At 40.0% G+C, this 27,192-nt stretch overlaps 1 protein-coding gene across 11 annotated transcripts in view; it reads left to right on the top strand.

Annotated features, from left to right (window-relative positions):
* Positions 1–2,795, top strand: part of rnf220a (ring finger protein 220a) — a 294,921-nt gene extending 292,126 nt beyond the window's left edge. For all 11 annotated transcript variants that reach the window (XM_079648068.1, XM_079648065.1, XM_079648067.1 and 8 more), the window contains one exon: positions 1,125–2,795. In XM_079648068.1, coding sequence (XP_079504194.1) covers positions 1,125–1,196 — 72 coding nt within the window. In that variant the 3' untranslated portion in view covers positions 1,197–2,795. The remainder of the gene's footprint in view (positions 1–1,124) is intronic.
* The last annotated feature ends 24,397 nt before the right edge of the window (positions 2,796–27,192 follow it).

The raw sequence follows: 27,192 nt of genomic DNA, 5'->3' as shown, positions 1-27,192 counted from the left end.
CTGCCAAACAGATGCTTTTGGGATCTGTTTTGTAGCCCAAATAATATGCAGGTCATGATTTCTGTCATAGCTGTAATAACATAAAGGAAGTTATTCCTTCCTCTCCTATTTAACTCCAGATGTTTTTCTGTCATACATTTATTTAAATAATCTATTTTCACATTTATATTTATTCAAACATCTGTAACCAATGCAAAGTGGAAAGTGGCGGAATGTGCCTGCAGTCAGCGGTTAGCTTCGAGAGGAACAAGCTGACTGGTAGGAGGAGGTGGAGGACAGTGGTGGAGACCACCCACTCACAATGTGCTGCATATTATCACCTGCTGCTTTACTGCAGATGGCACGCTATCAAAGCGCTGCAGAGGAAGGGGAGGAGGGTGGAGCTCTGCTGCTTCCATCCACACAGGGAGGGGGGGCTGCAGCAGTTATAGGAACAATCGGGGCTCCTGTCAATCGATGGCAAATGAGTCTGACACAATTTTTTATAAACATGAAGCCCGATGTTCTTCAATGTTTCTTCTAGATAAACACAGACGATTTATAATCAATTTACTTTTTGCCCAATTTTCCAGTCAAGTCTGTAGAACCAAACTTATAAATGCTTGATTAGGTGTCTCACAAAAATAACCAACTTTCTTTACAACAATATATTGCTTAGGAAATAATTTCTAGTCTACCTTTCTAAGAGCAACACACTTTAAAAAATGTTCAACGTCTGCGCTATCACCAAGTCCTGTAATGGTAGGGAGCACTTTGCTGTTTATTCTGGTACCATGTTGGTTAAAGTGCTTGGTTACCATTCTTATATAAACCAACACGCATATAAACACAACAGGCAATATTGAGTTTATGTCAATATATCATACCATAATAGAAACTCCACAGGGTACCTTTAACCTTCAGAGAAATACAGAAGCGGCACTAGAGCTCAAAATAAAGCTCATACGCCATCACCCTTACTTTGACCTGAGAAGCATCACGATCTGATTCAGCTCAGATTACGCATCCTTACATTTTAGATGCGTTCAGAGAATATAATCCAGAGTGGGTGCATTAGCTAGTTTCCTAGATCGTGATCTGTATTCCTTTCCTAAAGCTAACTTCCCTCTCTCCTTCCTCCACAGGGGAACAAGAAGCTGTGCCCGCAGTGCAACACCATCACCTCGCCCGGAGACCTGAGGCGCGTCTACTTGTAAAGAGCACACCTCTCCTCCCCATCCTCCTCGTCATTCAGATCCATTCCTCCTCTCATCTCGGACTTCATCGCCCTCCCCGTCGATGGTTCATTTGTTTCTCCCCCCTCTCCCTCATGGCCTGGGTCAGCAGCTCCAAACCCTCCAAGAGCGGACAGAGACAAGACGGCCGTCTGAGACTCCACTGGCTCTTTTTCAGGAGGTTCAAATAAGTGAAGGACTAAGCACTGACTCTCAACCACTCAAAAAAAGATACGGAGACCTGCATTTCCTCTGGTCACTGGCTTGTTTCCACACTGACTCCCTGTACATGTAACATGGGCTCCTCCACTGAAGGACTTAAAGTCAGTGGAAAGGCTCCATGCTGCTGGAGCTGAACCTGAAAGGAACTCCTTCATACAGAATATAAAGACTTCTTTGTTTCCCCCCCTAGCTCTTCTTTGATGGTGCTGGACAACGGGCTCTACCCTGAAGACTTGACAGAAAGTTCCTTTTTTGTGTCCCCTGTCCCAGAGAGAAAACATGACTCTCACCTGTTGCTTAAGAGAATACAAAAAAATAAAAAAGGCCTGTCCACTGAGCTTTCAACCAAACTGAGAATCTCCTCACGACCTTGAAAAGGAGTTGACACTCCTCTTCCTCCACCTCTTCTTCTCGCGAGCCCCCCCCCCCCCTCCCCCCCTCCCCCCTTTGTGGTGTTCTAGTGAAGTAAACCAAAATGTCCCCCCTCTCCAAGATGCAGTGCAAGCACATGTAATATAGTTCTATGTATGTTTACAATGTTGGGTGTAAATGACATAGAGTTCACACACACACACATTTCCATGAGCAGACACACACAGAAGTATATAATATCAAAGTCCTGTTGTAAGTTGGAAGGGTCTGGGAATGATGTTTGGGGGGGAAAAAATGGCTGGAATAAAAGAAGCCTTCTGTATTTTTAAAAAAAGATCATTTGAAGATCTGTTATTTCACTGTACAGGAATGAAAAAATGTAAGTAATAATAAACTACTCAAGACTAGATGGTCGAAGTTTAGGTGGTGTAATTTTTCTGCAGAGTACCCTGAAATACTGTAGAACACGAAGAAAATAAAAACCTTTTGTTAGTTTTATCGAATGAAGAGTTTCCTATTGCCCAAGATTTACTGCAAACAAGCAGAACTATGGAACTGTTCTTCTGTTGCAACGAAGTCCAACTGAGCCTCTCCTTTTAACCTCCATCTCTGCTTCCTCTCAGCTGGAGTTACATCATGCTCACATCATAGACTAGAAACATTTTTGTTTTACCCCTACATGTCTCAAAAGAAAGTTTTTCCCATTGTTCTCATACTGCTACGCTGCGAAAAAGGTCCCAAAACGGCAACCCCCGAAGGGCAGGTTGTTTCTTGCTATAAATGATGAGGAAAGTGTCTGGAAAAGAAGGATGACCGAGGCTGAACTGGCAACTTCCAGAAACTGCAGCATTACCCCCTTCTCTTTACGGCAGCAGCAAATAAGGTGGTGGTGTGCTTTGTGTTTGTAAAACTATGTATTCTGTGACGTCTGTATTGTTGTAAGAAATGCTGAAAAAAAAATGAAAAAATAAAAGATCTCAAATACCACGAGTAGTCTCGGTCTCTCAAAAACGGGCGCTCAATATGTTAGCCCAGTGGTTCTCAAATGGGTGGGGTACGTTGGAGTATTGTCTGCAGGGGGTAGCCTACGTGAGATGTATTTTATGTTAATGAAAAAAACAACACAAGTAATACATGTAAACAAACTACTAATAGTAGATTAACTACTTTATTCAAAAGTTTACAGTAACTCTGGATAATAAAATGGGAAAAATAAACGGTGTGCTCTCTTTTCCTCTCTCCTGACAGCCCGTCAGTATCAGTCTCATGCAGCTCGCTGAACCTGTAACAAGTGAACCGACAGTAAAGAATACACATATTTATAACTAGTATAGCTAGTTCCAGAGTAGATAAAATAGCTAAATCTTACTCTTTGTGTTTTGCTCTGCTCACCGGTCCGTCACAGCGGCGGATCTGTGATCCGGTCGAGCTGCGTGTTCTCCGTCAGCAGCAGCTGATCCTGATCTCTCTCTCCTACGGCCGGGTATACTTCACTCGCGTTTATGTGATGTCCAAATTAATCCATCAGATCTAGCTAGTTCTGGTTAATTATATGACTGCCTGCTTATCAAAGGACACCTAAACAATAAGCGTTGCATGGCAACGGGGTGTGGCCGCAAAGTATCACTCAGCATTATCCATCGGTTATGTTTATGTGAGGGGTCAAAATCCCGTCTGGCGGTACATGTATAAATGCTAATACATATTTTTTTCTTCATTCCCCACGCCCCAAAATAAATAAATATACAAATTTTAGGAAAAGTAACGAAGTTTGAGCAGTGCGGGTTTTGTATTAGCCCTTTAACTGCCAGCGCCACCATTTGGTAGAGCGCACTTTGTCTTGATATCTTGTTGGAATTTTTTTTTTAAAGTTGAACTCCATCTGATTCAGCCAGTTCTACCCTTTGGTTGACATGTTATGCACAATACAACCTCTATATGTCACTGTGGTTCGAACAGAAGGCCCTTCAGCTAGCTTGTTCTGAGAAAGTTGGCATGCTAAAAATCACTTCTGAAGAAATCACTCTTTTTGGTCAACTTTTGTAAGGTAACCATATCCTTTTTAACATATTTTAGTGGCAGGGCACTGACTGAACATAATTAGATAACTTGATGCACAAAAAAAGTTTTAACAATGGTGTAATTATTTTTTTGAAAATATGCTCAACCAACCGGTCGAATTGGCCTTTTATGGTAAACTAGCAATATGAGTTTTTCAGAGTTTCAGAGATGTTTTTCAATAAAATATGGTAAATACATAGCTAGATTCATGGCTATATTACTACATGTAGTACTGCCTTATGAGTCTCAGAGTGAAAAGAGTGATAATAATTTATATAGCACCTTTCATGCACGGCATTCAGCCCAAAGTTGCACACAAATGAGCAAGTTAGGCCAACACAGGATATAGACATTTGCTGTTAGGCCAGTGGTTTCCTGTTTGGCCAATTCAGCATATACAGTAAGATGAGCAAGTATTTTTTTTATTATGAAAAACACTTTTATTTTTTATTATTATAATTTGTTATCTTTTATGAATATATCTGGTTGTATATATTGCTCATTTTCCATAAAAGAAACAAATGTATTTGAGTTTGTGTTTTATTTGAGTTTGATGCAAATACTGTACTGTATATGATGATTGTTGAAAATGCACTTTTACCAGAAGGCCAGCTCGACCAGTTGATAGAGGCTCATAAAAACAAAACTGTGTGCTCATAAAAAAAAAAAAAAGTGTTTGTGGTCATTTGTGGCCCATTTGATAAAAAAATGCAAACAAATAATTTTTCCATAGCTTTTTTCTTGGTCTGGCAGTTAAAGGGATAGAGTTACACATATTTAGTGTAATAACTGCGGGTGCCTCCCTGTCACAGAGAATGACAAAGATCATGCACATGTTTCTCACTAAATTGTAAATAGGCCTACAACTTATTAAAAAGATCAGTTCAATGTGTCGTCTTAGTGTTATTGCATGATGTTAAAATTGCTCTGCCATGAATTTAGTGATGGATTGTAAACATTTTAAATGTAGCATTTAAGTGTTTCCCAGTTACAAGGTTGTTGTTTTAATAAATCAGACACTGATGGTACAGCGCTGTACTATACTTCTTTATATAGGCATTGTGTCCCTAACAAATCGTTTTTGCGCTGATCAGACTTGGCTGTCTTGGTTTTTCAAAGGGCGTACATTATTGAAAAAAGTTTGAGAACCACTGATATAGGGAACAGAGATGCTGTGGGTCATTGTGCAAGAGGAGTCATATTCCAAGGAAAAAGAGACTGAATTCATGCTAAAACAATCACCAAAGCCAACTGAATCTACACATTATGGGTGTGAGTGTTTTGATCAGTTATGTGGAAGTCACACACCCTGACAGGGTGACAGTTTCATTGGAAGAACATTGAGAAAGAATTGTGGTGAAAGAAGTAAAAAAAGCAAGAATGTACTTGACACACACACACACACACACACACACACACACACACACACACACACACACACACACACACACACACACACACATACAGACACACACACACACACACACACACACACACACATACAGACACACACACACACACACACACGCACACACACACACACACGCACACACACACACACACACACACACACACACACACACACACACACACACACACACACACACACACACACACACACACACACACACACACAGACTGCCCCCCCCATGACAGTTGCTGCAGCATTTGAAAACCTTTGATCACATACAGTACCAGTCAAAAGTTTTGACGCACCTTCTCATTCAAAGGTTTTTATTTATTTAGATTATTATTTGTAGATTAATACCGAAGACATCAAAACTATGAAAAAACATAATATGGAATGATGTGATAAACATAAAGGTGTTAAACAAACCAGTAGATTTATATTTTATATTTTTCAGAGTTTTCAGAGTAGCCTGCAACCTTGGGCTGCTGTGCTCTCAGTGTTTTGTCTCCCTGCTCCTGCCTATTGGTGTCAACTGATGGAGGTGTTATAGTGCTTTATCTTGTTATGCACAATGTGGATTATTCTTTCAGAACTAGCTGCATACATGGGTAAAGGTTCTACTTGAGCCCAATTTGAATACCGTAAAGAAAGTATTAAAGCCAGCTCAAGCTAAATGTAAAATGTATTTAATTAATGTACAGTTGTTTTTTATTTATTTATATTTTATTTGAGTTGTACATATTTCAAAACGTGAAGTGTCATAACTGCAGTTGCCTCCCTGTCACTGAGAATGACAAAGATCCTCAGTGAAGCACAAGCACATGTTTTTCACTCAATTGTAAGTACAACTTAATAAAAAGGTCAGTTCAATGCACCTAATGTCATCTTAGTGTTATTGCATGATGTTAAAATTGGTTTGCCATGAATTTAGTGATGGATTGTAAACATTTGAAATGTAGCATTTAAGTGTTTCTCAGTTACAACGTTGTTGTTGTTTTACATTGCATTTAGCTGACGCTTAATAAATCTGACAATGATGGTGCAGCGCATACTGTACCTCTTTATATAGGCATTTTGTCCCTAACAAATAGTTTTCGCGCTGATCAGTTTTAGCATTTTTTTTCAAAGGGGGTACATTGAATTTTTTTTTGAGAACCACTGTGTTAGCCAGGAGAGAGCTGAGGAAGATGGCCTCGATGCATGACGCTTTACGTTGTAAGTATACAATGCTTGTAGTCTAAATACTCACCTTTCAGTTTTTTTCAGACATAAATGATTGCTTCTTTATAACAAGAGAAAGTATAGTTGGGCAGAAGAAAAGAAAGATATGTTCCAAAAGAATGGTTAATCTTTACTGATGAGCTTTTGTTTTGTTGGAGCTCTATTCCTTTCTGTTTTGAAGTTGTACATTATTGTTTAAACACAAGGCAGAAAATCAGGATGTGATGCCACGTTATGGCATTCACATTGTGGTTCTTCCGACTTTCTGCCCTATAGATGAGAAATTGCAACAAAAAATGTTTTCATGAACAGAGTGAAATGCTATTTTATTGAATTCCTACGTCCTCCTGTTTCGCGCTCTCCTGCAACATTTTCTTACAAGAAAAATGGCGCCACCTACTGTCATCTCGAGGAAAAACTGCTTAAAACTGCTAAAGGTTAGTTTCTTGAAATAAACATTCATTCATGTTGTCTTTTGTCGGTTTTCTTAAAATGAAGGTATATTTGGACGAAAACCGGACCCAATGGTCAAAATCGAAATAACTTAAATGACACAATGAAAGTACAATGTCTTTCGAGATACTTATTCTTACCACTTCTAAAACATGCTGGCTCAGATGTTGGCTTGTAGAGGAGGCGGCCATGTTAAAGCCTGTTTTCCATGAGGAGAAATAACCACATGTATATGTGTTAGATCATCATGTCAGCGTGAGCCATTAAGACAAGTGTTGTCAGATGCTAATAACGTTTTATTGCGAGGGAGGAAACCACAGTAGGAGGCGAGTCTTGCTTTCAACCCAACTTGTTTCACCAATCCCAAAACCACAAAGACAAACAAGAACTATGACAAGGGACAGAACCATCATAAATAGACAGCTATTGACTACAAAGATACTCAAAATAACTAAACAGACACAAACCCATGTATATTTTCAACTTTGTAATGCTGTTTTATTTCTATTTTGAGATGTTTACATTTTAGAATTGTTCATTTAATTTGGATTGTTATGCTGCTGATCCAAATTTCCAGGATTGGGTTCAATAAAGTACATCTTAACTTATCTTAACAGACTACAAAGAGATTCAAAATGCTCACCAAGAGATCCAAAATGACTTCAACAAGGGGCAAATTAACAGCAGACAAAAAGACTAAACAAATAAGAATGAACACGACAAAGACTTAAAAGAGATGCCAAGACATTTTCTAATAATGTAACTTATTTTGACAATATGGCTAAGAACAGGTGCAAAAACCGAAAAAAAAACGACACAAAAATACATTTCATTTGCATCACACTGTGACCTCTAGCAGTAACAACACACTACTCTTAGCTGACGTATGGCTTGGTTCCCATTTCCCTGGTTATGAAGCAGATCCATCCAGAAGACAGCATTGCCATCTAGAGGACTTCAACATGCTCTCCATAAAACTCCACATAATCTCACTACTGCTATCAGGCAGCGGGGCCAGATGGTGTCAGCATGCTGAGGGAAAGGTGTGTATGTGTGTGTGCCTGGATGATCTTGTTAAATAGTGTTATAGAAACCAACCCTGCCAAACATCAGAGCTCATTTAGCAACCGCCAGTACCTTTACTTACAAGAATTACAACAATACGATCGCTCACACCGCGCTCAGATCTGCGTCCAAGCCTTTCTACCCTGACCGACCAAGGTGAAGCCTTATTAGACTCAGCCCTGCGCTCCTGTAAGTGCTGTCAGATGCTAATAAAGTTCCAAACTAACCCTTTAAAACACCCTTTTAAGTCACATAATAACATAAACAAACTAACCGATCAGGGCAGCGGTAGACCAGTAACTGCACGAGGTAAAAATTACTGTTTTAGTCCATGGTTCTCTGTTGTTAAAGGCTGTCTAATTGCTAGGTAAAGAAGGAAAAAAGTTGTAAACATAGTTAAAACTTCCACTGATTTTGTTATTTTTAGGTGGGCCTTGAGCTTTAAGTTTTGCTGCTGCCCCGTCAACATTACAGCATGCTGGGGTGCTTGTCTTTCTCCAAACTGGTTCGGTTTTGATTGCCATCCACTTTAGATAATACGCTGATACACTGACAGACTGTGGATGAGTACCTTATACAAACACACCTCAAAGTTTAAAAAATGATCCCTTTAACCAGTAACTCGAAAATGACTTCCCTTCTAAAAGGGGTACATTAATCATCTTTTTCTCAAAGCAATGATAAACCTGTGAGTTGGATGTAGAAAAGTCAGAATCAATATAGATTTTTTTATTTTAAAGTACATTCAGATTGAACATAGTAAGAAAAAATGTAAGCTATCGTTTCCGTCCCAAAAAAAACCATTACTTATAGTGAAAACCACCCTTGAATGATGGGATCGGAGACTAAAAGCTTTAGGAATCCAAACTATAACATATAATAAGTACCTGTATCAAGATTGATGCAAAACAAGTGAAATTTGACCTTTTTAGAGAGATTTAGAAATAAACCCACCTCTGGGGTCATTTGGGTGGATTTTTCATATCTCTGGAACCCATTGGTCGATTTTGGTGATTGACACCTTTTTTGAACCGTTAGAGCCAATAGAATCTAGGGGAAGTTCCTAAATCCACCTAAACATTACCATTGAGGAGTGAGAGTGATGCACACGCAGTTTGTCCAAACCGAAAGCAATAGGCGCTTTCACACCGCAGTACTTTTCCCACAAAGGTTCATGAGAACTTAGTTCATCAGAACTCTTTAGTTCTTTTATTCTGATAAACTAAATACAGATCGCGTTCACACCGGAATAAGTCCCTGGGGGTGGATTAGGCAAATGAAGCCGCTGACGTCACTTCTTCTTCTTCTGCTTTGGGTTTATTGGCAGGCTGCAAACAACTTCACGGCGTATACTGCCGCCCAAAATCCCCTGATGGAAGTCCCCGGAGTTGGGGACTGGCTTCAGTAGAAGCTGCTGGGACTCCCAGCAGCTTCTACTGAAGCCTTCCGAGTAAATCGGCAGAACGCCGATACCTCCTCATCTCCACCGCTCCCATGTTTTATTTTGTGTTGCCAGAAGTCAGTCTCTCTGCGTTTCTGCGATGGGCTAATTCTAATGCTAATAATGCTAGTGCGAGGATAATAAAATGGTGGCTTCACAACACTTTTTTTTTGTTTTACGGGGCGTGGTTTGCAATCCGCCCAGCCAATCAGAAATATAGCTCTTTTCTCACAAGAGAGCCGCATGAGAGTCCCTGCTCTCTAGCAGGGACAGAAAAGGGGGTAAAAAGGTTATCATGAACTCATTTTAGTTCCGGCTCTTTTTGGTGTGAACGTGACATTTCGGAACTATATCGGAACTACAGTGGGAAAAGTACTCCGGTGTGAACGCGGCTTATGTTACGCTCTGAAAACTGAAAACTAGGCTTTATTTCCATAAATATGATGATGGATTATCAGTAATAATTTCAAAGGGACACAGAGACATTGGATTAACCTTCAGCAGGTTTATATGCGTTGTAATGCCCTTGAACACAACTTTTGATCAGAAAACAGCAAAGGTAACACGTATTTGCCGTTTTGGCTACGTAAAGTGAAGTTGTGTGTTGTCTTTGCTGGCATTCACTGTCTGCTGTCTTGGTTGCACAGTGATGATACATATACCATTGGAATCTGTGGAATCTCAGCTTTCATATGATATCTTGTTTGTGCAGATCCGATGAAGTATAACATATTTCTACCGTGAGTTATGTGCTAAGCGCGTTAGCACTCTTTCGCTTAGTGCTAATTCAGAGGCTTGGCGTTAGACTTGTGTTTTGCTTCTGTAAAGATGGTTCATATCGTCATGTAGCTGAGTTTCTTCCCGTTAATTGGGTATGACACATTCATAGTTTGTTAAATGTTAAGAAGCCCTCAGACCAAGGCCGGATTAGTACCTCCAGGGGCCCCTGGGCACTGAGCACTCATGCCCCCCCCCCCCCCCCCCCAACCCACGTACCAACAAGTAACTCCACGCCTACCCAATCCTACCAACATGACCAATATTTAGAATTTGCAGTCAATCTGGCATGTCAAATCGCACACCTATTTGTCAAAAGCAGGGACGGAGCCACATAGTTCAACCAAAGTAGGTCTAGCCTTTTGCCCTTTCAGTCAAAAATCACAAGACAAAGATACAATGGATAAGATCTCAAGACAGTGGTAATATCAATCAAAACCTCAGAACAGCACCCCACTTAATGCCAAAATATGACTGGCTGGCTGTACAAGTACACGAGGAGTTCTATTTGTCACAAACACCGAGAGTTACAAAAGTAAAATATGTAGGGAAATTGTGTGGTTGCTCAAGGGTGGGGCTGTGATTCGGCTATACACCTCCTGTTAGGAACCGTGACTCACTGATATGAGGACTCAATTGCACAACCCGGAGACTAAAAGGTTTGAAGAAAAATAAACTTTAATGGATCAAAAACAAAGAACCACTCTTTAAAGAGGGAGTGACAAAACGGTCACAAAACAAAACGCTCTCATGGAGGATATTACAAAAGGTACTTGGTCTCTCTATGGCTGCTTGGATCTGACTTCTTGGCATGATGAACAAGACGAACTGACAACAGACAAGGGGAGACAGGACAATATATACAAGAGGTAAGTGGGAACAGGTGGAAACAATCAGGGGCGGGGCAGACGCTGACGATGGCGGGAAACAAGAACCAAGGAAGTAAAGGCACCTGGAATGAGACAAAGAGTACAAGATAAAACAGGAAGTGAAACAAACAAAACAAACATGAACGTGACAAATACATAACAAACTAACATAATTGACGGGACACAACACCTCCGCCGCGTAGTAATAAAGTTGAGCGCAAACATAGTGAGACCTACAGTACAGAGACCTACAGTAATTTGACCCTATGGAAAAGCTGTGTTATTTATGGCGAAGAGTGAGTGCCATTTAAAACAATGTATGACGAGAGAGGTTGTGCCCGAAAAAAAAAATATATATATATTCTTTTTTTTGTATCTTGTCACTGAGGGCCCTCTTTGCTCAAGGGCCCCTGGGCACTTGCCCAGGTTGCCCATATGGTTAATCCGGCCTTGCCTCAGACGCTGTTTCTTGCAAGATGTTGCCAGCGGAGGCGCCGGGTTTTAACAGCGAAAACAAGTAATTTGACAAATAATAACACAAACCTATTTAAAGTCAAATAATATGCAGCAGAGGCAGCTTTAAATGGAGTCCGAACAACACAGCATCGACTCCCAGTGATGATATAAAAAATACACTGATAGATGTTCAATAGAACGGACCTTTCCAACGAAAACATATGGTGTGTGTATAAGTGTGTGTGTGTGTGTGTGTGTGTGTGTGTGTGTGTGTGTGTGTGTGTGTGTGTGTGTGTGTGTGTGTGCGTGCGTGTGTGTGCGTGTGCGTGTGTGTGTGTGTGTGTGTTTGTGTGTGTGTGTGTGTGTGTGTGTGTGTGTGTGCTTTGAATCCCTCATCCATGTAAATGTCTTTTAGAGGTCAGAAAGTGTGTCCTAATGTGGATGTACAGAGGAGTGCTTTATATATTTGCATTTTAAGCACACATAAACACACACACACACACACACACACACACACACACACACACACACACACACAGGCCGATCAATGACCTGCACCTCCCATAGAACTGCGAGTGCATATGGACACAGAAATACAGACTCAAAAGTACACGCACACACACAGATACACACACCATATGTTTTCGTTTGACACAAACTGCAAATTGATTCAATCACTGACTTACTCTGGATGGATGAAGACAGTAGGAAGTATTGTCTGGTTTAACTGCAGTGTGTGTGTGTGTGTGTGTGTGTGTGTGTGTGTGTGTGTGTGTGTGTGTGTGTGTGTGTGTGTGTGTGTGTGTGTGTGTGTGTGTGTGTGTGTGTGTGTGTGTGTGTGTGTGTGTGTGTGTGTGTGTGTGTGTGTGTGTGTGTGTGTGTGTGTGTGTGTGTGTGTGTGTGTGTGTGTGTGTGTTTAGTTCCAGGTTGGGGGCCAGAGGTATCCGGAAATCTATCCACGAGGCGCCTGCAGAAAGAGGCAGGAAATTGAAGCAGTTGACAGAAGAACCCCTGAAGGCTGCTTCACAGTCATTAGGGCCATTCAGCTCATCAGCTGGGTCCACCCAAAACCACAAGCTAAGTTCCCATGGTCCAAGAGTCCTTTTCACATTCGAAAACACAGATTACAGTTACTTTGCAAAAGTATAGAAAATGTACATGAGGGAATTGTGCTACAAATAACAGTGGTTAACCACCACCAAATGACAATGACACATTTTACAAATAGACTTACATTAAAAGGTTAGGGTTAGGGAACAAAACATATAACAGTACAAACATGCTGTTATAGAGCTTTTTTGCCTAAGAATTCGAATTAAATTATCGGATGTAATATTTAATATCAAATCAGAAGGTCAAGGATCAACATATTAAATGTTGAAGGATGGCTGGGCTGTATCAGTTTACAAGCATCAATTGATTTTTACAAAAACTAAAAGCATAATCTTTGTTGATTGATTCATACGATTTTTTAAGTTTGTTTTATTTTCTGAATACCTAACCTCTAAAGCAGTGGTCTTCACTATGTTTTACATGTGAGCCGCATTGATAGGACAAAGTCAATAGGAGAGCCACTTATACCGCAAAGTATGAAAAGCGGCATACAGTTATAATAAGCATGTCTGCTTATTAATCTGTCATCCCACCCAGAACATACAATATGCAATGCAGCCAACCATTACTGTAAAGGGAGCCTGCCCTCCTGCAGTGACGCTCAGTATCCACAGGGTGGCAGTGTTTAACAACAAAGACCCTTCCCACTTGACCTGGTGGACCCTTTGTAGATGATATTAATATCAAACCGAGTCATTTTACAGTGGATTATCAAATAAACAATTTGATTTGCCCGTTTGCTAATTTGTTGCTAACATGTTAGCATAAAGGGGAAAGGAAGCCCTAGATACAAATAAAAAGAGCCCATGCACCAATGTCAGGAAACATAATTAATTGAATCTACTCCACTGATTATATTGTTAAAAATGTACAGCTCTTGGAGGATTTAAATATCACAATGGGGAATTGTCCGAACTGGTACCAAACAAACTGAAACAGTGACAAGTATATACATATATCCAGTCAAGTTTAAAGCAGGTGTACAGAGCGAGCCGAGAGAAGACGAGGTCGTCTGTTTCATCTGCTCCTCCACTGCCTTCACCACTCCTCCTTTCATCTTGGCAAGCCCCCCAGGGGAGAACACTGGTGCTCTGTGTGTGTGTGTGTGTGTGTGTGTGTGTGTGTGTGTGTGTGTGTGTGTGTGTGTGTGTGTGTGTGTGTGTGTGTGTGTGTATTGTTAAAAGAGGGGGGGTCTTGCCACAGAATCCCATCTTGAAAGGGGCAGATGACAACATGAGATAATGGAGGAGGAACAGGGATGTGTGGAACGTGAGCGAGTGTCGTGTCCCCAAAGCCCAAATAAGAACCCTTCACTTTCAGAACATTGCTGTGTTTCTGGAAGATCTTTTAAATGAAAGAAACCATTATCAATAAAAGATATTTCTTAAATAGGGTGCAGGAACATTTAAAGACATGTCTGGCTGTACAAAATGTAATTTAATTACATTTTAATACTCGTGCTTCATCAAGGTATTTCTGTTGAAGTTTAAGCAGTATTCCTGCGATCCGGCAACTTGTGAACTCCAAATAACTACCCCAAAAACAATTTTAAAATCCCGATATACAATACGATACATTGCACACAACTTATAATTAAAAGTTAATAAATAAATGTTGAATTTATGTGCATTTTGGACTTATTTTGGATTTATAAAGTATAGTATGGTGGAGCTCAGTATAAAACGTCCACTGAAAAAAAAATAAGATAATCTTCTTACAAAATTCTCAATTTATATAAAGTTTTCATGACAACAGCTCAACATATTTAAACCAAGACCAAATAGAAAACATGCATAACAACATTAGCGTGTAAACGTAAAGCTACAATACCTTTAAAGCTCACATCACATGCTTTTCCGGTTATTACCCGTCCCCTTGCGTGTTATGTAGCTTTTTCTGCATGTAAACGGTCAGCAGAGTCACAAACCCTCAAAGTACGTGCACGTGCACTCCGCTCTGCGTCAGCCAAACAGCTCGCTGCACCCGCACTGCGAGGGGGACCCAAGTTCCCGTCAGCAAAAACACGTGGGTTTGCTATCCTGGCTCCAAAATGGTGGAATGAGCTCCCCATTGAAATCAGGACAGCAGATAGCTTACACATCTTCCGACGACGACTGAAAACTGATCTCTTTAGACTCCACTTCGAGCGATAGAATTACTAACAAAGCACTTATATACTATTAAAGGGCTGGCTTTCTAAATGCCAGTTGAGTAGCACTTGAAATGTTTGGCTCTATGAAACCTGATGTACTTATATGATTCTGTTTTCTTAAAGGTTGTATCTTCCTGGTCGAATGCACTTATTGTAAGTCGCTTTGGATAAAAGCGTCAGCTAAATGCAATGTAATGTAATGTAATGTAAAAAAGTACACCCTGTAGCGAGTAAAACTATAACACTGAAAAGACGTGTCTATGCTGCCCCAGAACGCCTCGTTGTAGATTTGTATTTTTCCACTTTTTTTCCTGGGCCTATTGACGTCACTAAGTTTGGACCAATTGGCACACAGCTATAGAACAATAGGTATACCCTCTGCCAGGGCGGACTCCCGAGCATCTCAGGAGTCCGCCCCGCGAGGCTCCCGGAGCGGACAGTGTGAGGTCTCCCGCTGTGTTTCCCTGGATGCTGGATATAGACCAAGTGCCATGCCAGTGGCTGGCACGCAGACCCCACGCAGCAAACAGGAAACGACACCAGCAATCCAGCTCACATTGTCCGCTCCTCGAGCCTCACAGGGCGGACCAGCGAGCCCCGCAACGTCCGTCCATTACGGCACCCCAGACCCCACACATTACTGGTGTCATTTTCTCGTTGCTAACAAACGCCACTGTAACACATAAACACTGATGTTCCGCTGTAACGGTGGTGGACACATCAGAACAGAGTGGGCGAGCTGACCAATCAGAGCACAGTGGGCTCATAGGGAGGGGTGGGGCAGGAGCTCCAACAAGCCGTTTAGGACAGATAGTGAATACACATACTATACAGAGATGCTGTATGAGAAACCAATGTGAGTTTGGAACATTGAACAATGTAAATCTATTCGAGTAGACCTCAACAATGGAATTATGATCAGTAGAAATGGCCATGACATGGGACCTTTAAAATGCAGTGAATAAACTTTACATAGAAAGTGGACAAATTTGCAGTGAATGCTCAAGTTTGGCATCTTGATTGTGGCCATTGTTTTTGGAACCAGAATTCACAGAGGTGGAGCAATACAAATCTGAAAAAGTCCAAATGTAGACAGAATAGTAGTTAAACATTTTAAGGACAGCGATACAGAGGGTAAAAGAGTATATTCAAACAATTAAACCAACCTGCTACAAACTAATTTCCACATTTTGTATTCAGGTGTTGACACAATATCCGATCATATCTTTGGTCTGTCTACTTTGGTAACACTCGATGGATTTTACCCATGCAAAGCAGAACGGACATCCTGCTTCTGTGTTAAACTAGAGCAGCGAGGCGTGACATTTTCACTGGTCTTGGCTGCACTAGAATCCACATGTTCATGCTAATCGAGTGACGGGAACAGAAGACAACATGTTGACATAACAGGTGGAGAGACACTATACCAACACATCGCATTGTCAGTTGGACTCCACGATTATGCTTGACTACGTAACAAATGATGATAGCCTATGATTTATATGAATTCCCAGTAGGACTATGATCAAGAAGTTAATCCAGCATCGATTGTCATGGCCTTAATTTTTCTCTATTGTGAGTCAGCTTGATGTTGATATCTCTTATCATGTTCTGCAGGGTTACTAAACTAAAGTAGGCTGAAATCATTTGAGCGTAACAAATTAGGGAACAGCGGGTCTGTTTGCAGGTGCAACTAATCTCTCCTAAGTCTGACTGTAAGGTAATGATAGGGTTTGTTTGCATGGTGCTCTCTGTAATCCTGAAAGAGCTCAAGTTAAGACAAACACAAGGTGGTAGACAACACACACACACACACGCACACACACACACACACACACACACACACACACACACACACACACACACACACACACACACACACACACACACCACACACACACACACACACACACACACACACACACAAACACACACACACACACACACACACACACACACACCCACACCTAGTTTAAGCTCTACTTGAATATTTTGACGCGAAACCGCTATAAAACTGAAAATATAGGAAAAAGGTAAATACAGTCATGATTTTAGGGAGTTAAATGTAATTAAAGGCTCCATCAGACATCCAGAGGTCTTCTGATATGCGAGCAAGAACTTGAAACACCCCAAAAACACATCTGAAAAAACAGGTTCTCTTGCTAAGTCAAATAAGAAACAAGTCTGATTTTAAAAATCAAGCTAAGTAAGAATCCAAAATGGATACAGAGTAATACAATAAAATAAAAAAGTTACTGAGACTACTATGACAGGCCAGGGAGTAATATTTGGGGAAGAAACTAAGAATGAATTCAAGTTTTCAAGAAGAAGACATTACTTTTTCTATTTCATTCAACAATTTACAGTATAAAATAACACCTCTCCACACATTTATCCATAGACTGTACATTTGTTTGACAGCTAAGGGAAATTATGGATTTCTCCTAACTCCTCTGATGTATGATGGCTGATGCACTCTTTAGATCTGGGACCTGATACTCATCTTTTGCAGAAACAGGCTGGTCTAGGATATCCTTTAGTTTGTAGTTGGTGTTTGTGAATGAAGCATTATTCATCACAGCTCCTGTCGTTTACACAGTCCCCTATGCAGCCCCTTCCCAACTCACTGTGGATTATCCTTCAGTAGTCAGCTGTTATCACTTATAATTGACAGCCTCCAGCCCATGTCATAATCCCATAATGAAGATGTTAGTTTGCCAAAGGGGAAGAGTCCAGTTTGGCTGTTATTGCTGTTAAGATGTCTACAAGCAGAGGGGTTAACTTCATGTTCATACTCAAGCAAACAGTAAGACAATGCATGGTTAGCGGAGACTTAGTGGAGACCTGTCAGGGGTTTTAGTCCTGCTGTTTTAGCATACACCCACCAACACACACAGAACCACTGAGAGTTTAAGGGGTATTATGGAGCATTGTTTCAATTACCTGCCCTGTATGAATGGTGTGTGAACGGGTGAATGATGACTTTTAGTACAGTATGTGAAGCGCTTGCAAGGGTCATAAAATAATGGATAAAGCACTACTGTATACAAGTCAAGTCCATTTACATTAACCATTAATGTCGAGAATATCAGAAAAACAACAGTCTAATTTAGTAAACATTTCAGAATAAACAACATAGAATCTCATTTAAATAATGATAAACTATGCATACATACTATAGTATTTTTTAAATATCAGAAAAAAACAACATAGTATAGGATGTCCAAAATGTCCAAAATAATGACACCAACATTTAAGGGAAAACAACATAGCACTATATCAAAATATCCCACAAGAAATGACATTGTAATGTCATAAAACTTCAGAAAAAAGTAATAGTATAGTATCTCGAAAATGTTATGTTGAATATTTCAGAAAAGCACATATTATAATTTGTCAAAAATCTAACACAACAAGAAAGTCATAGAATTTGATGTTTAATATTTCCAAAAAATCCCCAAAATTGACATAGTCAATGGTCATAGTATGTCGAAAATGTCAAGAAATACTACGATTATTGTATCATACTGTTCTGTAGTCTGTCATAGATTTATTTATATGTGTGCCTGTGATTATTTTTTCATACTGTTCTGTAGGCTGTCATAGATTTATTTATATGTGTGCCTATGATTATTTTATCATACTGTTCTGTACAGATGAGACTTTGTCATAGATTTATTTATATGTGTGCCAGTGATTATTTTACCGTCCTGTACAGATGAGACTTTGTAATCAAATGTAGCCTATGTATATGTGTGTCTGTGATTTTATACTGAATGTAAAGTAACTGGAAATACCTGTGTGTGAGAGAGAAAGAGAGAGAGAGAGAGAGAGAGAGAGAGAGAGAGAGACTCCTGTCCAACCTCCAAAACTTTCTTTTTATGTGTGCATCTTTATTTGTGCTTGAGCAACATTTTACTTGAACTTTATTTCAATGCAGTAATTATTGTCCTACATTTTAATTTGTTTTACAGAGAGGTTTCACAGCTGCCTGGGCCTAGTGGCCCACAGGCGGCGTTTATCCAGGAGCCAGAACATCCATCTGTGCCGGCCCCCAGGTCAAGATCTACCGTGGCTCAAGGGCCTTCACCAGAGCCATCACCATCAAGGACAAGCAGACCAGCATCACTACAACTGCCTCCACCTCCATCTGTGCCTGCCCCCAGGTCAAGATACACCTCAGCACAAAGGCTCCACCACAGCCATCACCTTCAACCCAGCCAGTAAGGAGGTCTCGTGGAGGTCTCGTATAGCACTTGTACACCTCACCTACACAGCAGCCCATGCACCATCACCCCCATCTTCACAGCAGCCAGACCCACTGTTTTGGAAGACAGACAAAGACCTTGACACTGTCTTGACATTTATAATGAATAGTTGGTTGAAAGTTCTGATGTTCAATATTGTAAATAGTGAGATTTTCCAGTTTCTTATATTTATATAAATAGTTGGTTGAAAAAAACATATTTATAATAAATTGTTGGTTGAATAAAAAGTTTGAATGCTCAATTTGTATTTGTACACATCACATGAACCTTGGTATGTAATATGAAGTCATTATTCAGTCCTAATGTATCTCAGTCCCTGCTGTGGTGAAAGTAGAGTGATAAACACCTGTTTTACTCAAAATTCGAATTAATTTATTTTCATTTTAGACATGAATTACACATTTATATACAGTGTAATTCACATATTTCACTACTTTTGTGATCCTAAGACTTTGGTAACCAAATCTAAAACACCAAAACAATTCGATCACATGAGTAAATTTGTGTTCACAAGAGTTTTGACGATTTTCCGAAAATCGGATGTCACATTTTAAGCTTTTGAGCTACTTATCTCATCACACAGTGCTCTAAGGTGAGTAATTTGCATATATAGCAATACCAGAGATTGTCCTGAACATTTTGATATTCAACACATGGGGTGCCATGTTAGAAGAAATACATTTAAAAGGTGATTTAAGAAAACATCTAAAAATAGAGAAAATACCATTAGACTCCAGAGGGTTAAAAAGATTAGACAAAAAATTACAAAATAATATTTACATTACAATCTGTGGAAATGATGTACAAAAATACACAAAACATCTGTTGAATTGAACCACATAATGGTTTTTCTACCAATTCAACATCATATTGTTAGAGGCTTGGTTACATATCTGGTCATATTTTGTACACATAAAGCAGACACACTGTATTTACTTAAAGCAAACAAACAGAAAAACATGCAAACACTCATCAGAGAGACAGCCACAGAAACTCTGAATGAAAGGAACGTACAAGGATGTGTGTGTGTGTGTGTCTGTGTGTGTGTCTGTGTGTGTGTGTGTGTGTGTGTGTGTGTGTGTGTGTGTGTGTGTGTGTGTGTGTGTGTGTGTGTGTGTGTGTGTGTGTGTGTGTGTGTGTGTGTGTGTGTGTGTGTGTGTGTGTGTGTGTGTGTGTGTGTGTGTGTGTTGTTCCCAGAGAGGGGGGTGAAATGAGGGATGAATGAGAGTGCCAGAGGAGAGCCGTCTGTCTACCTGTCTATAAGTGTCGTGTAGCTGAATAGATGAGAGGCAGTGCTGCCCCGGGCTCTGCCTGACAGGCTGCCTGCCTGCACATCATTCTGTGGCTGACTGAACTCACCTGTTCAAATACATCCTTGAGTGGAGGGGGGGAGGAGCTGTCGGCTGGTTTTCAAACTTTCACATCACCTTGCATCGAGTTGATTAAACTTCCACACTTAATTTGAATGTGCTCTCAAACTCACAAACACTGATTTTTCAGTGTTTTCATGGTTTTGTCTTTCACATATTTTAATGCCTGTTACCATTGAGTTAATACAACTATGATGTCAGCTCATACACCAAAACAATGTTGATTTATAACCACAAAATATCTGGTTATATACATGAGAATTTCTGGTTATTCTTTTGAATGCTTTTAAGGATCCATGCATTTACTTAAAGTTTGTCAGAGGAAATGGTCGTCCAAGTGGGGAGTCGAAGGGCAAGCTGCATTTTAACTGCAAGCTAAGATAGTTTCAAAACTCTAGTATGATAAGCACAACTCTGAGCTTATCTAGCAGCTCCGACTGTAGCTCGCGCAGATCTTTTCTTTCTGGCAGGCGACTAAAAAACAGAACAGTGGCAGAGATAAGCCAGCGCTAATGAAGTAATGAGCAGCTTCAGCTGAGGAATGGGAATATGGCCACGATTTTTTTATTATAGAAACCACTGGTGTTATGTTTCTTATTATCAACAAATCCCATAATAAGATAAATTAATTCAACCTATTTGTCTGATACAGCTGAACCACAAAGCTACCCATTGTTGCCAAAAAACTATTGAAAACTCATAAATGAGACCGATTGTTGCATTGGGTGACATGTTCCTTCATTATTAAGAACTAAGGGCACTGTACTTATAATTATTTTTCATCCCACATACTGTAGAGTAACTCGTCCTGCTGACACGATAAGCACTAGTGCAGCAAATATGTATTGTTCCAAATCTGAAAATAGTCCCGGACGAATGCACTATTTTATTTGTTGCTCTTTAAGAGAAAACTACAGTGACAGCCGTTGTAAGAGATGGGTCTATATTTCTCAATGCATAGTAAGAGGAGGTGTGGCACACAGAATGTGAGTGGCAGGTGATCTCTGCGTGTTCAGTAAATAAAAATGACTTTAAACAGACCTCAAATTCTTGCTGAGAAAGAAAGATTGAATGTACAATTAAACTCTACTTTAGATCGTTGGACTCCTCGACTACATGCAGGGTTAGACTGCGATCTTGCAAATAACAAGAATATTATAGAAAACATTCCAGACCTTACATTACATTGCATTTAGCTGACGCTTTTATCCAAAGCGACTTACAATAAGTGCATTCGACCAAGAAGATACATACAGTATGATACAATAACATGACTGTTTACCTTACAAGTCTTTGTATACTTTTCCCTTGAGAGGGAAGTACTAACATGAATCCTCTCCAGCTTCCTATGTAGTTATTTTCTTTGTAAATAACCCTCTCAATGTTTTATGGTGGTGGTATGCAGATCGAGGCGCTACTTGGCACTTGTTTTTCACCCTGACACAAAGAACAGCATTATTTACTGAAATGTACAGCTACTCCAAATCTAGATTACCTTTGCTGCCTTCCCAACAAGACGTGAATCTACCTAAATATTTTCTGCAATCCATGCTTCTTCTTCCACTTTCTACCCCTCTTATATCCATCTTCCCTCAGCACCCCCCCTCCCCAGTTTGCTGTCCCTGCGTGGAGGCAGAGGGATTTTTATGTTGTCCCAGACAATGGACAATTTGGGTGATTTCCTGTGCGCCAGTGTCATATGATTTAGTCCCGAGGCAGTGCTGTTCAGAGCCTTTTGTCTGTCTGGCCTGAGCCATGGAAGTCAGACTTCCCTCTTTCTCTCCTTCCCTTTTCATGTTGCCTGTGTGAATGAGCCCGGTCCGCAGCTATTGTTGCGTGATTTACTGATTTATCCATTGGATCCAATGACTGAGGGTTTGACATGCAGTGTTAACTGTGTATTTGATACTACCAGCCAGCTCTTTCACAGGGATAGTCTCTCCACATTGGAAAGACTTGTGCATTGTGGTAAGCAATAGCTTTTGTTGTGTTGGATAATAGAGGCTTTAGAAAGGGTATTCATGTTCCTGTGGTTGGTTAGATGGTTTTAATGTTTGAGTTGCATTATAATTGACATAATCATTTTATGATTTCAATGACGCACTTACTGTCAGGTTTATTTTCCTCTTCAAAGTTCAGTTTAAATGAGCCTTTGAATTTCTTTCAAGCCAATGATTATGCAAAATAATTATCCTATTGCGACGGTTTTTGAGGAAGATGCCTGTGTGGAACAGACAAGTCTGGGAGCTAAGTGAAACCGACATGATGATATCGACATCAGGAAGTGTCTGTAAATGTTTGTTTGAAATGCCAAGTGCTAATCAGGTTTGACACGGATGGTTGAAATGATCCTAATCAGGAAATGTCAACGTTATTGGCAGGATTCATTCTGCTCCAGCGTCTTCCTGACCTGAGGACATGAGAGAAACATCCGTAAGTTACAGATGTGAGAACCCTGGGCCTCCATTTCCAACTTATGCAATCCTTTCATAAAAAACAGTTAGAGGTGGTGTGAATGCATGCATGACTAAAAATGAAGGAACCTATGAGCTCTAGTCAGGAACTAAATGACAAAGTAAAGTGTTTAGTGTGATTGAAAGAAAACAGGTCTTACTTCATGTCTCGGCTCAATTCCCATTTCAATTTGAGTCGCCAAGAGCTAAGCTTTGCTTCATGCTGTGACGCGTTTTCAACGAGAAAGTCCATACTGAAGCTAAAAGCTGATTGATGATATTTAATAAACAAAATCAAACACACAATAACTTAGAAGGACCAAAACGGTCGACTGAAAAAATGTCAGCGAAAGCTCATCCTCTGTCATCCGCACCCAACATGTAACAGGTGACCTAAATACACAAACCACACCCATGTGACGATTGCCTGAATGGCTCAACAAATACAGATAAAAGTGAAGTAAACAAATAATAATAATACAAATAATAAACTCAGGCTAAATAGTATTTTGGCTCCTATACTTCATGTATTCTCTAAAAGTGAACGTGTTTATACCCGTTCTGAATTACCAAAGTGTTGACTGACTGTTTAAATAGTTTGGTTGGTTAGCTTTTGACATGTTATCAAACTGAAAACAATCCTGCATTGACTACCAATGAAGCATTGTCACACAATCCAGGAAGATGCCAAACCAAATACAACTTTATTATAAAGCATCCATCTTAATTTAGATTGACTGCCCAGTTTCTCAAAACGATCACAGGGTTTGGCACTCCCGTTACAAACTAATCTACCAGGAATGTACCCTTGCAGGTGTTTGACTGCCCAACGCTGCGCCTTACCTTTATTGTTTAATTGTTGTGGCAAAAATTGAGCCAGGTTTAGCTTCTATGTTGGATGATTAGGTGTTTTCCTGCAGACACCTTCAGTGTTAGCTGTGTCAATGCAGTGAACTCATTCAAAGGATTGAGGGGGTTTGCGTGGCTAATGTTGACCTGAACATAGCCTTAGACGATGTGGCAAATGCTTATTTTTGAGCACAAGATCTCTTTTAGGTACTGTGTGTGAACCATGAAGATACTCTTGCTTGCGTCAAGACATCAACACCAACCAACATGCTCTTCTTGTTCTATGAATCGCATTAAACGATTTTGGTAATGTCTTGAAAAAGGGGGAGTCAGTAACAATAACTAATATTCGTGATGTCTAAACGAATGCTGTACACCAGCGGTTCCCAACCTGTGGGCTGTGAACGCATGGGAAGTGGGCCGCCAAATAATTTGCAAAACATTATGATTTGTGTGGAAACATTTCATTATTAAGATTTCTTTTTATTTGAACCTCTTCTCCTTTCTCTTTCTTGATCCTCCTTGGCAACGGTCATTACAGTCCTTGACAGCGGTCTGTACTACTGGATTAACAACGTATCACATGTTCTGAATTGACCAATCAGAACTTTATTTAGCCTCCGTATCGTTTATGGTTGAATGTGGGCCACCAACATTTTTTAGATTGTTAAGTGGGCCCTGAGTTAAAAAAAGGGTTGGGAACCGCTGCTGTACACAAGTAATAATATTATTTTTGCTTCTGATCATTTTCCAAGTCAGTGACGGTTTAGCACTGCAAACGCTTCAGTTCCCTGTTTGGAAAACATTTCCATTGAAGCAAAGAATTTTAGTAGGAACAAATTGTAAGACCTAGGTTTCCCTTAAAGTATCTGCATTCCCTAAAATGTTTCCTGGCTTCCTAAATTACATTACATTGCATGTCACTTGTTAGATAAATAATCAATATATATATAAATAATATTGCTAAATAAGGTTGTATTGTGTATTGTGGATAATTAGTATATAGTCCTCAGTGTGCATATTTTTTTAAAGGATTTGCAAACAAAAGAGATTACACTCCACCTGTCTCTGAGAGTTTGGCACATAGCATTCAGACAAGGGCTTGGATGAAGTTTGATCTATATAAATGATTGGTATGCCGAGCAAACTTAAATGAAATGCCCATTCCTACGAGGAACTGGACTGAAAAACAACCAAATCAGAAGGTTTCTAGGGTTTTCTTTTGTGGCAGCATGTCCCTCGTACATTGCCCTGAACATTAAATGTGTGTGTCTGCAGCTCTGTCTGTCACCTCCTGCGACCTCAAGCAAAGACAGACCTGTTGGCTTTGATCACACTTGGTCTTCCACATTGTGCACCACACACACATACACACACACACACACACACACACACACACACACACACACACACACACACACACACACACACACACACACACACACACACACACACACACACACACACACACACACACACACACACACACACACACACACACACACACACACACACACACACACACACACACACACACATTCAAACACACACACACAAGGGGCCTCCACAATGCTTGTCCTTCTTCAAGATAAGCTTCATCGGGCTGTGTTCGCAACAAAAGCCATTTGTGCATTTATGTGTGTGTGTAATCGGATCCTCTTATTGAAGATAGATGTGAGTGAAATGTTGTGATCAAACCTGCTGATACTGAAGAGAAAGAGGGAAGAGAGGGCAGGGGGGGTATGACATATGAGAGGAGGGACGTAGTAGTGTGTGTATTTTGAGATGCAAAAGTTAGAGTTCTAATTGAATTCTCTTTATCTTTTAAGGGGTGCAATTTTAGTAGTTGTTACATTTCAGAGAACTTTAGGTGGACAACCATTAAGGTGAAACTTAGCAGCTGCTGCCTTCACAATAATTTACTCTTTTGTTGTTATATTCTATTGCAGAACACATGCAAAACATCGCTGTTATGAATGCTTGGCCTTTGGTATCGCTGCACTACTTTCAGTCTTTAGCAATAAAGCTGCAATGACATTGGCCTAGTTGCGTCACACACCTAAATTATGACAACAACATTTTAATAACCATAGTTCACTTGGAAAAATCATCAAACTCAGAAACACCTCTGAAATACAGTCTGGTTCATGGGTTGATTTATATAATATATGAATAGATATGACATTCTATACTTTGCTAATGTTTATTGTTACTAAATGTGGTAAAACTTCCACCCAGGAAAATGTTCAGCTATTAGTCAGTTACCTGAAAACTCCATTATGTTTTGTCTTCTGGTATTTTATATCTCATGTATGGTTCTGAAATATCAGTCTAACAATAGACTGCAAGGCATTCTGGGTCTTCCATCCTAATGTTCTCTTGCTAAACTCCTGCAGGGTTCGATAATGCATGCAATAAAACTCGCTCAGCTTTTCTCTCGTTGATATCAATCTTGCACAACTTGAACAAAGCAGTTGTGAAATAGATACAGTAATAAACAAATCTGGTTTTACTACCTATTCATACTCATTTTATCAGGCCGATCTTATCGAACCGGCATGAATGCAGGTCAAACATCAGGATGTGTGCTCTCAAGTTTTTATGGCCCAATGTTTTTATGGTGGAAATGCCTTTGTGTTTCTTTGGATTTGATGATTGCCTCATACAGCTCATAAAGAATTATGTAGAAGTATAGATGCCCTAACATGCTTTACTGACTAACAAAAGATTTCCTTTTCTTAACCGTGTTTTGGTTGATTTTCCATTCCGTTTTAACATCAACACGTCCTTGTTAATATATGGCAACTAGCTTAAGAGCACCTATTCCTTGCAAATGACATCAGCTGCTCCATTTTCTTTATGTCCATAAACATTTGTTTCATCCATTGACTTCATCTTATTTCACTTTTAAACACTTCCACTGTACCATTAGTTGGCAATAATCAGTGACAGTTTGCCTTTCAGAGCTGGCGAGTGTTGGCTGGTTGATCCCAAACAAAAGTCTTTTATCATGATTTGGTCAATGGGTTTAGATTATGATCTAAACTGGACTGATACAGGGTCAGACATGCAGCAACACAGTTAGGTAATGCTTGGAAACTTGCCCTTGTATGTATTGTGCGTGTATTGCACAATTGCACCTGGAAACAGTCTTAGATACACATGAAGCTCAGGAGGCTGTTGATTTGACCAATGATCTGTAGAAATTGCAATTTACTCCTATCTTAAATTACCATAGCTGCTTGTAATATGCTAAAAATAATGTATAACACATGTTTCCACAGTGTATTCCTTGTGTATACAGTAGGACTACATCCAGGCACTCCTGACATGAACCACCTGAGGGCGGTATAATTCAGTGCTAATTAAGACACATTGATTCAATATAAAAAGCTTTGCAGGCCAGTGTGTGTGGTCAAGGAAAA

This window comes from Notothenia rossii (assembly GCF_949606895.1).
Source record: "Notothenia rossii genome assembly, chromosome: 9".
In the NCBI taxonomy this organism is placed as follows: domain Eukaryota; kingdom Metazoa; phylum Chordata; class Actinopteri; order Perciformes; family Nototheniidae; genus Notothenia; species Notothenia rossii.
Note: the sequence above shows the minus strand (reverse complement) of the source record. Positions and strands in the feature narration are given on the sequence as shown.